At 37.9% G+C, this 17,666-nt stretch overlaps 1 protein-coding gene across 1 annotated transcript in view; it reads left to right on the top strand.

The window, feature by feature from the left end:
- The window catches only part of LOC149775616 (uncharacterized), a 36,364-nt gene that overhangs the window by 12,910 nt on the left and 5,788 nt on the right, over positions 1 to 17,666 (top strand). The window contains exons 2-4 of the mRNA XM_089944270.1: positions 8,024 to 8,153; positions 9,034 to 9,107; positions 9,781 to 9,925. Of these exons, the coding sequence (XP_089800396.1) occupies positions 8,024 to 8,153; positions 9,034 to 9,107; positions 9,781 to 9,925 (349 nt within the window). The remainder of the gene's footprint in view (positions 1 to 8,023; positions 8,154 to 9,033; positions 9,108 to 9,780; positions 9,926 to 17,666) is intronic.

Here is a 17,666-nt window from a genome sequence, read left to right as displayed (position 1 = left end):
CTACCCAAACGTTTGATCGTTGGTATGGTCGAGAATGAAGCCTTCAACGGAGCTATCGCTAAAAATCCTTTCTACTTTCAACACTTTGGCGTGTCCAAGATCGAAGTCAGTCGCGATGGCAAAACCTTGTGTACCCGACCTTTCGAACCAGACTTTGACAAGAAGAATTACTTGAGATCGTACTTGTCCTTGTACGAAGCCACCGGTCAGTTAGGAACCAACACCAGTCACGGTATTACGTACGAGGATTACGCAGGAGGCTACGCTTTGTGGGCTTTCGATTTCACTCCAGACCAAGGCAGCGACGAGGGACATTTCCACCCTATAAAATCCGGCCAGATTCGTGTGGAAATTCAGTTTGCAAAACGAGAGCCTGATGTAACGTTGAACGTCATCCTGTATGCAGAATTCGATAATACGATAGAAATCAACAGTTTGAGAGAAGTTATTCTAGATTACTAGAAACCATGGAAGACTGTTATCCCTCTTTACCAAGTGGAGAAACGTTGGAGATGAAATGTGAGGAGACCATGGAAAAAGAAGAAGTGATCGTGATGAAGTCAAGATGGCCAGAACAAGAAGCGCATTTAGTCTCCTGTTTTGCCAAACACTTGGTCGAAACAATGACGGAATTGATCAAGAAAGATTGCTATGGATGTCAAAACGATCATCCCAGTCAAATTCAACACGATAAATGCCTGATGCTGAGTCAAGAAGAAAAATTGGACGAGTATCTGGACGATGCTTGGAGTCTCATCTCGGACGAAGACGTGTTGCATCAGTGGTATAAAGACTTGCGTGAACATTCTTGTCCACCATTAACCACTCGAGAGATCGATCGTATCGAAGCTCTCTTGAATCAGAGTGAGGAGACGAAACGAAGAAACGGTTATTTGTCAGACATTTTCAAGCAAAAAGTCAGGATCGAATTGATCACTTATTATTACCTGTGAAGAAGAAAAAAACACACAAATCAATGGATACCTGTTAACTTTATTACCTTTTGAACCACAGTTCGTATACGGCTTCTTGGAATCCTGTTGTCTGTGCTAAAGATGAACTCCCTCATCGCAAACCTCAAGACCATCTAGCTTACGTGATCAACACGGACGACAGTCATCTCCCAGGAACCCACTGGGTAGCCGTTTACTTTCCTCAAGAAGGATGTGTGGAATATTTCGATTCGTACGGATTGCCCCCTTTGGAAGACGATATCATTGACTTTATGAGAAGAAATGCTCAAACCACCCGATTCAATAATGTGAAATTACAAGGCACAGATTCCTTGGTGTGTGGACAATATTGTGTGTACTTTCTGCATCATCGCAGCCTGGGCTATTCCTTAGAACATTTAGTGACTCATTTTGATCCTCGTTCTTCTTCTAGAAACGATGTGAAAGTAGATCGATGGTTTTGTGACCATTATGCTTATCTTTTGTCTCAAGCTAGGAAACGTAGTGTCCATCAATGGCCTAATGACTTCCAACAGTGGAAATCACAATTTCATTCACAACGTTGTCAGCCCTGTTTAAAGTAGATTGTAAATTGAAAAAAAAATGTTTGTCATTTGAAAAAAATGTTTGATGTTATATTGTTGGATTATTGTTAAAAATGTTAGAGTTGTTGGTTACTGTTAAGTGATTTTTGAATAAAAAATGTTGTGTTTTGAAAAAAATGCCTTTGTCTTTTGTTTGACTATAAGAATGTTTGATTCATGCTCTTTGACTTCTTACTATCCCTCTCATGACACTCATTGAACGTTGCGACTCGAAAACCGTGAAGGGATGTTTTCCTTCACGTCCGCGCTTTGACTTTAAGAACCGGGGAAGTTTCCAGTCTACCCATCCATTGTCGACTCATGCTCCTACGAAGATGTGCTCCAAACTAGCTAAGCTAAACGAAGCCTACGTGAATTTGCATAGGGTCAGACACAGTCTGATACCGAAGCCAGAAGAGATAGAGAATGTGAGAATGCTAAAAGTCACTGAAGACCTGATAGAAGAGCTCTTCAGAGAAGAAGTGAACAGGGAGAAAGAAGAATGGACAGAGAAGTACAGACTTCAGAGACAGCAGCAACAGCAACAGCAACAACAACAACAACAGCAGCAGCAGCAGCAGGAACCTGAACCTGACAGAGGCTTTGTCGATTGTCGTATCGACACCAAAGAGTTCTTCTTCGCTTTCCGAAGAAGCAGACCTATCGTCAGAAAGTCTATCCTCAGAGGACGACGCATTCTTAGAAACTAAAAGATTGCCATAGCAAACAAAAAAATAGCCCTTTTCAGGGCTACCCCAATACTCTAGAAAAGAAATAACAATGAATTTGCCAATGTGTGTAGGTAGAGTAGTGTGAATATAAACACTGACTCTTTTGTGATGTGAGTGTATGTGTTTGTGTATAGGATTGTGTGTTTGTAAGTGCTCACGTGCGTTGGTGTGGATAGTAGATTAAAATCATTTTTTTTTGGTGTTGGAGGTGTGGAAGACTAGATTTGGGGTTTGATTGCTTTGAGTATGTGGATAGTATATTGAAGTGATTAATGAAAATTTTTTAGAATAGGAATGGGTAGTATAAAAAAGTGAGTGAGTGTTTCTTTTAGTTCCGCGCGTTGTTTGGTCATGATCTAGGTAAGATCAATTTTATGTTTTTTAGGGGGATGTTTTCCATCACGTCCGCGCTTTCAGTATAAATTGAAACTCGCTGGGCAGTCTAGCTACCCTGTTCATTCGTTGACAAGACAATGTATACCAGAATTGTGAAACTGCTAGAACTCCAGATGCACCTGGAATATGCCAGGCGCATACTAAATGAACTGGCCGCGGAGGCCATTGTCGAAGTGGCAAGGATGAAAGAGGAGGAGGAAAGAAGAAAAAAAGAAGAGGAGGAAAAGGAGAGAGAAAATTTCAGAATCCCAGAGACAGAAAGTTGGGATTCTGAAGCCACTTATCCCGCCTCTGCACTCCCAAGAAGAAAGGTAAAAGGAGACTGGGGAAGAAGATGCGTGTGTGGCGCCAGGCCAGGAAGGTGCCAGCATTAGATAGGTGCATCTGGAGTTTTAAAAAAAAACCAGCCCTTTTCAGGGCTACCCAATACTCTAGAAAAGAAATAACAATCAATTTGCCAATGTGTAGGTAGAGTAGTGTGAATATAAACACTGACTCTTTTTAGTGTGAGTGTATGTGTTTGTGTGTTTTTGTTTGTAAGCGCTAACGTACGTTTGTGTGAATAGTAGATAATGGGTTTGTTTATTGTTTCTTAGCGTATGTGGAGAGTATAGTTTGGGTTTTGTAACGGATCACGTAAGATTGTGTGGATAGTAGACTATGGATTTTGTTTTAATGATTTGCGTGTGTAAATAGTAGATGTGGGGTTTGTTTATTGCTGGTTAACGTATGTGGATAGTATATTATATGACATGAGAAAGTAGGGGGATGTTTTCCTTCACGTCCGCGCGTTGTTTGGTCATGAACTAGGTAATATCAATTTTATGTCTTAGGGGGATGTTTTCCATCACGTCCGCGCTTTTCGTATAAGAACCCACAGTATTCGTCGTTCAAACCATTCTACAGAGAAGATGGCTTCAAACCACCTGGATAAAATGCAAACATTGCAAGACGTCCTGGACAATTTGGGCATGATGGAACAAATGCTAGTGAGACTAAATGAAGACCACTATTCTTATAGTCCCCATCGAGTAAAGATGGAGATTAATAACTTAAGAAAAGTAAAGGACATGATAAGTGGTGTGATGAAAGAAATAAAGGAGGAGAAGGAGGATGAAGAGGAAAGGATAAGGATAAGAGAATGGAATGAAAAAATTGAAAAAGAAGAAGAAAATGAGAAAGAAGAAGAAAGAAGAGGAGGAGAAGAAAGAAGAGGAGGAGAAGAAAAAGAAGAGAAAGAGTGTAGGAGAGAAAATAAGAAGTTGGTGGAGAAAAAGAAGAAATTAGAAGCAGAAGAAACCCAAAGGCCCTTTTCAGGGCCACCCACATTTCTCGAAAAGAGAATGACTTTCGATTGCCTACCCTATTTTTAAATTTTTTATTTTTTATTTTTTAAAAAAAAAATAAAAAAAATCCCATGTTCAATTTCCCTTCTCGCTAAACAGTCCCACGATTTTTCTCCATGTTAATTTCCCTTGTCGCTCAACAGTCCCACGATTTTTCTCCATGTTAATTTCCCTTGTCGCTCAACAGTCCCGCGATTTTTCTCCATGTTAATTTCCCATGTCGCCAGATTGTTTCACGATTTTTCTCCATGTTAATTTTCCATTGTCGCCAGATTGTCCCGGGGGGGGGGTCTGTAATGCTAATTCCCATTGTCGCTAGGGTATCCCACTTCACTACTTCTGTGGTCCATTCACATTTAATCCATGCTGTCCATAACGTGCATATAAGGAATCAGTTTAGCGAAATATAGATAGAATGCCAAGCCATACATCAATTTATTTTGGTGATTTGACAAAATTCTCATCATGCTATGTCGACATTGTTCCATAGGAGCTGGCAGTCTTATCGCATGATTCGTGAATAAAGTATACGCGAATAAGTATTTATTACGATACGAGACCTGCAACATATATAAAAACAAAACAAATGTTCATTATCATCAACCATCAATGGGTAACACTGGTCAACAGTGAAATCATTACTGACTTGAAAAGGCCCTAATCTGTAGTATTTTGGTGTGCCGAACACGAATATAACCGTGAAAAATTTGTATTGGCTCTCGTTTTGAAGATATTCATATACCTCATTTTCTATGTTTCACTGTGTAAATTTCTCCAGTAGGACTGCAGCAACATCCGGAATAATGATGTAACGTTGCATAATACCATCATGCTCACATCATCCACAGTTGATTGCATCATTTTCTGATGCAATGCAATACTAATGCCATGCGGCTGCTGAAGTAAGTTGACGTCAGCAGTGTACTATACATGTGTAGGCCTATTATACTAATGCCAGGCGGCTGCTGAAGCTGACGTAAGCAGTGTACTATATAAAGCCCAATCAGATAGGTTCAGCATTTAAAATATTTTAGACGTTGTGCGAGACAGTTCAAGCTACTGTTACATAAAACTTATTATTTTATCCATTTACGTACAATAAAGAACAGTAATGCCTCGAAAGTGTGTTAATACCGCGGACAATTTTTGCTATATTTGTGGGGAAGTGACATTTGCCAACCAGAAGAAAAGTATCAATTCTCAAGTGAAGAAGGCATATCATCTTTACTTCGGATGCAAGGTTGGTGACCAAGACAAGCCTTGGGCTCCGCATATATGCTGTGCTACATGTACAACACAGCTTTCACAGTGGTTGAATTGCAAAAGGTCATCAATGCCGTTTGCAGTCCCAATGGTGTGGAGAGAGCCAAGCAACCACCTAAATGACTGTTACTTCTGCTTGGTTCCTCCTCTTTCCGGCGGAATAACGAAGCGAAAGAAGTCGAGAATAGTCTACCCAAACATTCCGTCTGCATTGAGACCAGTTCCACATGGTGAGGGACTTCCTATTCCAGAACCTCCAGCAGAATATTCTCTTGATTCATCTGACGAAGACAAAGGTGAGTCGACCTGTTCTTCTCCTGGTCCATCAGCATGCAGTGATCCAGATTTTCACTGTGGTGCATCATCAACCCCACACAGAATAACACAGGAAGAACTAAATGACCTGATTCGTGATTTGGACTTATCAAAGAACAAGGCAGAATTGCTAGGATCAAGACTCCAACAATGGAATCTTCTAGAAGAAGATGTCACAATTACTGCATATCGAAAGCGCCACCAGCAATTGGAGCCTTTCTTCAGAAAGGAAAGTAATCTGATATTCTGTTCCGATATTGAGGGCCTCATGAATGCTTTAAAAATCACTCATGACCCACAAGAATGGAGACTATTTGTGGACTCTTCGAAACTGAGTCTCAAGGCTGTGCTTTTGCACAATGGAAACATTCTTCCATCTATTCCAGTAGCGTATGCTGTCCACATGAAAGAGACATACGATAGCTTAAGGCAGCTACTGAATTCCATTGAGTATAACAAGTACAGCTGGCACCTCTGTGGTGATTTGAAGGTAGTTGCCCTTTTAATGGGACTGCAGCAAGGATATACAAAATACATGTGTTTCTTATGCGAGTGGGATAGCCGAGCAAGGGAAATGCACTACATGAGGAAGGAATGGACTCACAGGCAGAATGTAGCCATTGGAGAGAAGAATATCCAACACCCAGCTCTGGTTGAGGCTCAGAAAATCTTGCTAACACCCCTTCACATCAAACTAGGTTTGATGAAGAACTTCGTGAAAGCCATTGACCGGACTTTGCCAGCATTCCGATACCTGCATGAAAAATTCCCTCGACTCAGCGAAGCAAAGATTAAAGAGGGAGTTTTTGTGGGTCCTCAGATTCGAGAGCTTTTCAAAGATGACCGGTTCAACAACTTGCTGGAAGGTGACGCGAAACAAGCATGGAATGCTTTTCGCCTAGTTTCTACAAACTTCCTCGGAAATGTTAGGGCAGAAAACTATAAGGAACTAGTAGAAGACATGTTGATGAAGTATAAGAAACTTGGCTGCAATATGTCTCTAAAGATTCACTTCCTTCATTCCCATTTGGATTTCTTTCCTAGCAACTGTGGTATTGTTAGTGATGAACACGGCGAACGTTTTCATCAAGATATCGCAACAATGGAACAAAGATACCAGGGAAAATGGTCCACTACAATGCTGGCTGACTACTGCTGGACACTCCTCAGAGATGCTCCCGAACAGCTGTACAAGAGACAGGCGAAGAAATCTAAGATGTAGTCAATGACTTGATTTTTTATAGGTAGGCTATTACAGTTGACCTTTTACTATTGGAATGCATTTCGTTATGTAAACATTAATTTCTTGCAGATTACAAAAAAACTAGAGCCAATTTTGCAATTTGATTGTCATATTCGTGTTCAGCACATAAAAATTGATAAGAATTGACTAATTTTATTTCAGTAACATGACTTTTGTAAAAATTTGTTGTCCAGTGTAATCAGTTACATCGACAAGTGGCAAATACGGAATTTATGTTTTTTATCCTTGAAAATACGTAATTATCGACTAAAATAATACATTTAGACCAACACAACAGAATCACGTGGAAATCAATTTACAACTTTAAGTGCATTAAAGGCAGAACGTCGTGAGAAGTATTTAGCAATGGATACCGATTGAGGACATCATACAATGCAATGACATGAAAAGATGTTTAAAATTTTAAGTATTTTAGACAGAAATACTGATCTCAATAACACCATATTTATTTAGTTACATGAAATTTAGAATACAAAAGGTTGACACACGTCAGTCCTCAACGTGCGATCAGTAAATGCGCAACAGAAAGGTTTAAATACGCCCACCTGTGCATGCAGAAGTTCAAAAGGTCAAAAATATATGTTCACGTACATGTAATATATAGGTTCCCACAGGTTAAAGTTTAGAAATATATAAAAACATAAACCCTTCCACCACAGATCTGAAATAAACCTGTCTAGTATTTATGTAAAGATGTGTTTATTAGTCAACCTTAGAACTTAAAGAAAAAAATGAAATGTATTCTTTTGTTCAAAGGGAATATGAACAGGAAGAGGGTAGTGTTTACGTTGTTTAATAAATAAACAAAAAGAAAAATGCAGCAGATGTATGGATCGATAAATTGTTTTCTTCATAGTTTCTGATGTCAAAATTAAATACTATACGTTATTAGTGCCTTTAGTCACTTAATTTCGAAGGTCTATTCGCTTCTTTAAGATGCAGTTGTATGTATAACTCTCAAAGAACACTTCAACATCGGACTTTTGGGATGCATCGGATGACCAGTGATGTCCCCTAGACAAATTATAATTAAAATTAAAATTTAAATCCAGTAGGATGTCTCAATATTTTGAAAGACATTTTTAGAATGTAATCTATTCGTACCTGTAAGAAAATGCAAATTTAAAAGAAAGATAACACAATGCATTGATTTTTATGCCCTATATTTCAGGATTCCGATAGCTCTGAATCAAATATTAGAACCCCTCTTCTGGGATCTCAGGCTTCGTATTTGCAATCTACAAATAATGATTCCCGATCTGCCCGACGCTACAACCCTCGGGAGGACAAACGTCAGTTTGGTAAGCGCACTTTAAAAAACAATGGAACTTATTACTTTATTTAGCAAAGCAGTGGTGACGCAGTAATTGGCATGCTAGTCTCGCAAACAGAAGGGTACGTTTCCAGATGTTACCATGAATCAGCGAGAGTCGATACAGTGGTGTTTCTTTTAGCAAAGCACTTTATTCCAATTGCCTCAGCACGATAAAACATTCGTGTGCTCTTGTACCAGATAAAGCCAGACCAAACCAAACCGTTCATTTTACATGAGTGAACGAAGATACTTTTCACATCATCTTAAAGGCCATTGTATTTTAAAATGTTTTTGTCATTTATAAAATATAGAATGCCCGCGAATAAAGTTTACAATTGCCAGTATTTTTTTTCTTCCATCCATCAAACCATTGTTTAACGAAATAATTTGTACCAATAAAAATCATAACGAGTCAGTCAAGAAATATGTATAATTTTCTTCTTCTTCTTCTTCTTCTTATTATTATTATTATTATTTTTAGTAGTATTAGTATTAGTAGTAGCAGCAGTAGTGGTTGTAGTAGTACTTAAGAAGTTTTAAAATATGAGGCACTTAACTGTGAGTTTGGCTTTAAAATAAATATGAGCAGTAACAATGTACTGGAGCATTCATTCGTAATTGAAGTGTAATTCCCGTGACGGTTTTCTAACATCAGAATATGCTACCGCCAAAAAATATTAAAAAGTGTCTGTTTTCTTTCTGGCGTCCTTCATATTTTCTTCGGATTAAATTTTTGAAGGACCTCAAGTAAGCACACCGTTTCATGGGTTTTCATCTTAAATTGTTAACCTTTTTTCTGGATATTGTGACCGAATACTAATAATTGCGTGTATATGTTTATGTTCTTCTAAATTCTCCCTTTTCAGAAAACTACACAGAATCCTTGATATTATTCGAAATGATTACCGTCCCGGTCACTTCAATGGACGAAAAGTTTAAGGTAAGAAACTTACCAGATGAAATTTTTTAAAAAGTAAATTGAATGAAAACAGAAATGAGGTTCACAGTGGCTCTAAACATCATTATTTAGTATCACAACTTGTCCAGTTGTGTAAATAGCTATAAATATGTTTTATTATATGCTGTTTCTTGTCCATATTCGATATTTTTATTTAATAATAAGAAATAGTTTACATATTTTGATTCGAAATCCAATTGATTAATTGTTTCTGAAAAAATTGTTGCTTCACAAATTCTAACAAATTTATCTTCGTTTCCGAATACAGTGTGTGTGTGTGTGTGTGTGTGTGTGTGTGTGTAATTTGGATTTTTAACCAAGCTTTAAAACAAATTCTAGTAATATCGCCATCATGTCTGCTGTGTGGCAGTGTATGTTATTGTCTAGCACTGGGGCATCATGCCACAGAGGCATTTAGCATGATGTCCCACCCAGTCACATTATCCTGTCATCAGGCCGACCAGTCCTAATACTAACTTTTAATTCTGAGCGCCTTGCGAGGCAACTGTAAGTACCATTTTTATTAGGTTCTAACTACTAGAAGCGGTCCCGAATGCATTGTACGAGGATATTGATCACATCTGCCTGAATCTCCAGACAAGATTCGTTTTCCTAACATGCATTATAAATTAATTATCTTACGTGGTTATTTCAGGACCAAGCGAAACAATACAATGATGTGGTGGATGCTTACAAAAACCTTCAACTGGAAATTCACAACTTAAAGACATATTTTGTAGTAGAAACATCAGGGATTCCTGTGCTGAAGGAATGCTTACAAATCCTTGCCAGCAGATGTGGTAAGACACATTTATTGTGATCGTCCTTTTGATTCCATTACTGATGGAACTTCAGTCTTGTAAATGAAGCACAGTTTTGTTCACTCTCATTAAAATCATATTTTCACTATCCTACGTGACGATATGACAGCAACCGCTTAGGGATCATGTCTGCTGACCTTTGAATTAGCCGATCGAAATGTAGCTTTAAAAAATCTGCAAGTGACTCAAATCGTTACGCTCTTTAACTCATTAACGCCTGTAGGTTTCTGTCGTTTTCGCCTGAAATTCGAGTAGGAAACAGATTTTGAAAGCTGTTTCTGAATACATCCCAATACATCGACTTCCAACAGAGTTTCCGTTAGCGTAATGCTTAGTTGTGTCAGTAACATCATTTTCCATTGGTTATTTTGTTCGCGCATGAGCAGAAGGGTAAAAGTTGGGAGTTCTTGTTTTCTTTCCTTTTTTGCTTAACGGACCCATCATTTTTGTATCGAGACCATTCTTTATTCCAATTGCTCACCTTATCCTTCTTTTTGCAAAGGTTCACCTGTCTGTGTGCAGTTCAGACCGGTCTGTGTTAGATGTGAGACCAAAAATTATAAAATCCAGACACAAAATCGGATTCCGACCACGGGCGAATTTTGGGTGAAAAACACAAACGGGTCCAAAAATTTAGGTTTTTCCCTCTGTATTTTGTAGTGCAACTAAAACGTCCAGATTATTTGGTATCATTGTAGAGCTACATCTGTCTACCTTTCTATAATACCACCTACTTTAGTGTATCATACATTACCTTGACGCTAGAGACCTCGGCAGTAGGCTACTACCTCCTGCCACGTAAACGTGGCGCCATGGTTAATGACTTAACAACATCGCTCAGTCTCCAAAACGCGACGATATAAGACTTTTTATGGTTGGCTGATAAAATTATCGATTGCGGTTAATAACATAGGTCACCACAGTATGGCCCCTCATCGGTCGCTATCAGATGTTCACGTAGGACAGTGGAGATCTGATTTTAATCAGATTAAGTTCGGTTATGTGAAAATGCGAGCAACGTATGCATACATACGTGTGTTGGTAAATTCATCCAAAGTACAAGTACATTTGCAAATTAATAAATAATAGAAAGAATTATATGAGGCGCCGTAGCAGACAAAAGTTGCTCCAAGGCGAAAGTAGCATATACAATGTTAATGGCATTTGTCTAAGAGTTACAATTTCACATGTTGAGTATATAATTGGTGTTTAAAGTCCATTCCTTTTTGTGGACTTTACAAATAAAATTATTCAATTGCATGGCGGTGGTCGAAAGTTTTGTTTCTTATGTAGAGGTCTTACATGATATGTCATGAAATACACAGCGATTGTTGAACTTTCATTGTCAAGAATTCTAATTTCACATGTTGAATTACAATTTTTCGTGTTGAAAGTTCTACTAAATATGTCGAGTGTTTTGATTTTTCCGGTGGTTGAAAGATTCTAATTTCACATGATGAATCAGATTGTTCTGGTTGACAATATCTGTCATCCATGCATTTGACTGCTTTTGTGGTTCAAGGACACTTCTTTGTTTTATGTCCATAAATGTGAAGATAACACAAGAACTACGTGAGTTCTAGAAAGTATGACATCCCAAATATTGGTTATAATCAGACCACAGTTAGGTATTACATGAGTGAAGCACACTTAACTAGCAACCAGCATCATCAAATGTTTAGTGAAAAGAGAACGTATTTCATTCGCCTCCATAATGTTCACATTTTCAAACGTTTCTACCGTTCCACGTTTATGTTCTTGCAGAGTTCATTTTGTCGGTAAAACAGGAACCTGTTAATTTAAATAAAAACTCAACATGATCCCGTAAGTTCTGTATTGCAATTACATTACAATTAAAGTTTTTTTCTTCTTCTGGCTGTGTATTTATTGTAGCATAATGTTATATAAAGAAATAGGAATAATCTTCTGGCAAGTTTGTGGGAAATATTTATACTTTTATCCCACTACTAGAAAGAAAACAAGTTTGTGTGCTTTAAACGCATCCTCCCCACCCACGTTTTAATAAGGACATGGCAATAATCCCCACCATAAAAAGGGCAAGTTAAACATATATAATCAGGATCGAAACGGTACTTTATTATGAATTGTTTTTATTAGATATGTTTCGTTTAGCTATATTAGTATTATTGTTATCCATCTGAGCGCACGCATTACCTACAGTATTTAGTTCCAATAAAAAATAACCTCCATTATGCAACACCTGCGGGGTGGTAATCAGCGTGGATCTGCTGCACAGTGAATAGCCTAAATTTTGGATCCATGTATGTTTCTTGTTATAATAAAAGATGAAAATTTTTAAAGCAACAAACAATGTTGAATCGATCACATATGTAGTCTACGTTTGTTTAAGATGAAAAGAACATTTTGCAACGGAATATAGCACAAATTGTTGGGAAATAAGCTTGTCAAAATGGAACAACAAAAGCTTGACGCTGGGACAAAACGGCTTGGTGAGTTCAAAGAAAAACACTGCGGTGCAATTCTAAAATGGCCGGATGTAATGAACATTTTACTCGAGTAAGACAAAAATGTTTTACTCGTGGTTTCGTGTCTCGGGTCCGACCAATGTAGGTATGTGATTAAGCTTTCCAGTAACATCTCTTGGGTTGGTGGTTATTACCGGGGTTTTCCCGATTTCTTCTTCCACCATTTATACTGACTGCCATGTTTAACATGTCATGTGCTGTAGAATGGAGTTAAACCCACAACAACAACAACAGGCATGCTCCGCTCAGGGCATACTCTTATACATTTTTGTTGTGAACAGTTTCAGAGAACATGCCACGGCTTTCCTGAAAAAAAGGTAATTGTTTGCTAATAGTGTATTTTACTCAACCTAACATAACTAAACACCATGTGGGATACTTAAAACACATATAATCCGTGAACAACGGAACCAAACACAATGGCCATACCTACATTTGGAACCCACAATCAAAATATTGATGTGAAATGTGTGATCTTGACCACAAGGTTGAGTTTGTATTTTGCAGAATTAATTGTCCTGCTTTCGCAATCATCCACGCAATGATTGAATGAAATCCATAAAGATGTATAAGAAAATTATGGGTAGAAGAAAAAAGAAAGCTAATCAAACCGTAATACATAGTTCATATATGATTGTGACCCAAATATAAAAGTGACTACACTTTCGTGTCGGAGAATAGTCTTAGTTCATAATGACTCACTCATGTATGATTTAAACACATCTAGTGGTTTCGGAAGTATAAGCAAATCAAGAATTAAAAAACACTTAACCCAAACCATGATGTAACGTTTATATCACAGTGACTTTGTATCGGTGTTCATAGGCTTTTTCAAGCATGTAGCAGAATTAGTTGTCTGAACTTTATAATGGCGAACGCCACGTATAATGAGGATTTATCAAAGAATTTACGAAATATCCTAACCATAATCTATAGGCAAATTTCCTGTGAAACTGAACCTACTTAAGTCACGTATAATGATAATGTATAAATAGATTTAGGAAATATACCCAAATTAGAAATTGCAACAAAAACTCTAATAATGCAGATGGCACCATCTGTAAACTAACTGCTCTGTGTCACTTTCCACTAACATGAGTTCGAAAATTAAAATTGAATGAAACACTGAGGGACTCATGGTACTACCTGATCTCAGTGCAACTATATTAACCCTCTGATATTAACAATTTAGTAACTTTAAAATTTACAATAGGCCACGAAGAAAGCTGTATGTTCCGTAGCAATTATTTGTGATCGACATTGCAGGAACATGTTTTATCCGTTATATTACTTATGAATCAGACGCTACTTTCATTACTGGGTGTCCATAAGTTAAGTTTGTATAAACACTAAAATTACATGGATATAATCTCATCTCAATTGGTTTCAGTTAAAAGTAGGATAAACCTCTCGAAATATATTTTACTTTTTATTATTAATCAATTATGGATTACTGGACTGGTATATACTCTATGTCGTCTTCCCCAATTTTTAGACTGGTTTTGTTTATGAAATAGACTTGTGTTTTACTCATTGATATTTGGACATGGTTGCAATAAAGAATCACTTTGGTGAAAAGATATTAGTGTAAAGTCACTTTGGTAAAAATATACTTGTTTAACGGCATTCTACGTTATACCAATATATATAGCTAAATTTCCTATAAAGTCCTTGTTGCAGTATTGGATTGTAGATACTAGTGGCACAACCATTGTAATTAAACAGTTTTGTTTACTGCATTTGTATTTTCATGGTAGCTTTCTATATCATACAGGCTAAGGAACAAAATCATAAACACATGGTTATTTATTACATCACTAAGCATTCAATTCATACCACTTTGTACTTTCATCCTTGACCGGTCTTATAAACTTATACAGGGAGCCCCGAGTGGCCGAGTGGTCAAATGCGCTCTCCGTTACGGATCACTGTCATATCACCTCTGTCTGCATGGGTTCGAGTCTAGGATTCGGCCAATGTGGGTATGCGAGAAACCTTGCCAGTAGCTTCTCGTGGGTCGGTGGTTCTTCCCGGGGTTTTCCCGGGTTCTTCCTCCACCATTAATACTGACCGCCATGCATAGGCTATCGTGTGCTGAAAAATGGCGCTAAATGCCACAACAACAGCAAAAACTTATACATTTTAAAATGAACTGTAGTTTTATCTGTATCTGATTAACACAAAGTACAGTGTCTCCATATTTCATTTGTTTGAAGTTAACTAATGACAGTGACACACTAAACAGGATAATGCTAATAGGCCATTGCCCCTCTGGGACTTAGACAAGTTGTTACATTGATTTAATTTACATTTGATTTAAGTTGTGTTTGATTTGATTTGATTGTTTGTGGGTTTTGTAATCTTTTTATTTTCTTTACATGTCAATTTAATGTAATTTTGTTTACAAGGAATTTGATATTTTCCGGAAAATTCAGTTTTAACTTAGATACCAAATAATAGAAACACTTGTTGATGTTGGACACGTCAGACCTGTACACAAACTGCTGCGAATCAACTAAAGAAGTAAGCTGTATCTTGGAGAAATTTATGGAAAACTTTTCAATGCCAAGATAAATACTACTTTCAATGCAGTTATATCACTTAGGAATGCATAAGCTATTTGGTATATTTAAACAATATGATTGAATTGGTTATTAACCTTTTACGAGACATAAATATATACATACTGGTAGCAAAACCATAAAACTTACAGACAAATCCCCCAAATCTCTATAGTGTTAACTTTCCGCAACAAATCGAACATTCAATACAGTAAAATGAGGGAGGGGAGTAATGTATCTTGATTTGGCAGACAAAGTAGCAAATTAGAGTACGCATTTCTAATCTTAAACATTATCTATTCACATCAACAGCTTTGGAGAAAGGAACATGCACTGCAAAGTGCACGCTGGAAAAATGCGCAGACGTAAAATAGTTTGTTCCCAAAACACTAGTTCAAACACACTATGTGTCCAGGTTTCTCTCGTAAGATCTAGGTCATGAAGAGAAAGAAAGAGAAATGAGGTCTTATGTGGCGAGAGAGAGAGAGAGAGGAAGCAATATGGCCGACATAATTATATGTCCAAAATTTTTAATCTCTATGATGAGATAGAAGACCGAGTCTGGAAGAATAACACCAAAACGAATGGGCTTTCGCATACTGATTTTGGTAATGGAAAATAAAGAACTAAACATCTAAACGCAAACATCCCTGCTACCTGTGCTAAAGCGATGCAGACAAATGGAAATGCTCTCTGCAAAGAAATTGAAGTAAGAATGTCAGAGATGTGGCTGAAATTAATAATGGTGTCAAGCAATTCAGTTTTATGAGAGGAAATGATGCAAATATAATTGATATAGAACCTGAATCTAGATATAATTATAAAACACATTCCGGCTTTAATCCAGCTAGCCATACATTTGTGTGGAAGATGCTAGATATGACTACAAATTATTTTACTGCACAGCAAATAAAAGCTTCCAAAGAAAACACGCCGCGGCTGTCGGGGGTCCCATTTTAGCAGTCGAAAACCGAAGAACAAACAATGGACATTCAATTCACACTAACGGACAGTACATCAACAGACAGAACCGAGAAAAGAACAGCTCTAGTTTGTAGAGAACTGGTTAGGGTCACCATCAAGATAGCAGATCTGAGTGAATCTCGCGTAGCTGAGAAAGGACAACTTATCGAAGTATACGCCGGCTACATTTTCTGGAGTTACCGAATTAAAGAAGAGGTACGTGCAGCTGGTTTTCAGTTTGCCATCGAATCAGTTTATTACCATTCTCACAAAGTTACCAAAGGGCGTGGGTGACATAATAATGCAAATGAGACTCCCTGTAACTGAACAAGACATGGAACTATCACGAGCAGCTGTGCATCCACCATGATCAACCCAGTTGAGATCAATGACCAATTTTTTATGAAGACAAGGAGTCTCTTTTTACAGAAGCACCAACGGCAGACAAGCTCACCAACGTTTTTGACCAGTGCGAGCGTTTCGAGAGATCACCACACACGGCGAGTTGTCATTTGCAGAAATGGATTTGGCACATGCAAGAGCAACGGACTCATCCTATTGAGAACGTGCAATCAACATGACCTTGTCATGAAACACAGCATTCTGCCAGCAAAACCGCAACAAGACGTCTTTGATTCACCCATACTACACGTACTGGCATTCCATTGCTTACATCATCGTCAGTAGAAACGACAAGCAGGATGTCCGATTGATGAAAGCCATGAGAGTGCACAATTAATGACTGACGACATGCCCATAGTCGCCTTGCTCAATATCCAAATTCAGCCTAATAGACGACCACAAGGCAGAACGTGCCCAGAAAACAAAATAACACTAACTTTAAATAGGAGAATCGATACAATTGCTTAATCCATCAAGGAAACATGCGTATGGTTCAGAGACTATGTGGACTCAACTGTATAGACAACACTTGGTCCAACCATACATAAATATCATGATTGGATTGACAAGAACTATTTTGTCATACAGAGACTTTTAAATGAGAAATATCGGCTACAGAACGCATATCGAGAAGACAAGACATCATAGTCTAGAAAGGCAGTAACATGTTCACTGCCAAAAGCAAACTCAGAAAGTTTAAAGCACATGGCTGTGTAATAAAGCAGATTATATTTAGTCCCATGCAAAAAGGAATTTACTTGACCTTTTGCGACGCTTTGAAGATAAACTATGGGCCACATTCATCAGGAACAACTCTAATACTGACTGATGACAGAGTCACGCTGTTCACTGGCAAAGAAATGATTCTTCAGAAGGGTTGAACACTTCGAAATTATCCAAACAAACAGTAGACATCGATACCAGACTGACAGGAAACTGTTCAATCTGAGAAGACTACAGGCGAAAGCGAAGTCACATGAAGTGATTATTCGTGATTGTTCGTGATCACCTAATTGCTGACGACGGTTCACATGCAGCACAATATGGTCCACTTCACTAAAGCTTGTGACAATTTCGGTCTTACAGTCAGTATTAAGAAAACAGAGGTGATGCACCAACCTGCACCAGGAAAGGTCTTTAAAGCCAATATGTTGCAGACCCTGCTCATGCTGGCGAGACCTAGACTTTTTACAGACACACTGCCAAGAAGATGCAATATTTTCACATGGGATGCCTGAGGAAATTGGTGAGGATAAGATGCAGTGCAGGGTCACAGAAACTGAGATG

Source organism: Sinohyriopsis cumingii, chromosome 19, assembly GCF_028554795.1.
Source record: "Sinohyriopsis cumingii isolate HCF-2022 chromosome 19, ASM2855479v2, whole genome shotgun sequence".
In the NCBI taxonomy this organism is placed as follows: Eukaryota; Metazoa; Mollusca; class Bivalvia; order Unionida; family Unionidae; genus Sinohyriopsis; species Sinohyriopsis cumingii.
The sequence above is the reverse complement of the archived record's forward strand: the minus strand, read 5'-3'. Positions and strand labels throughout refer to the sequence as shown.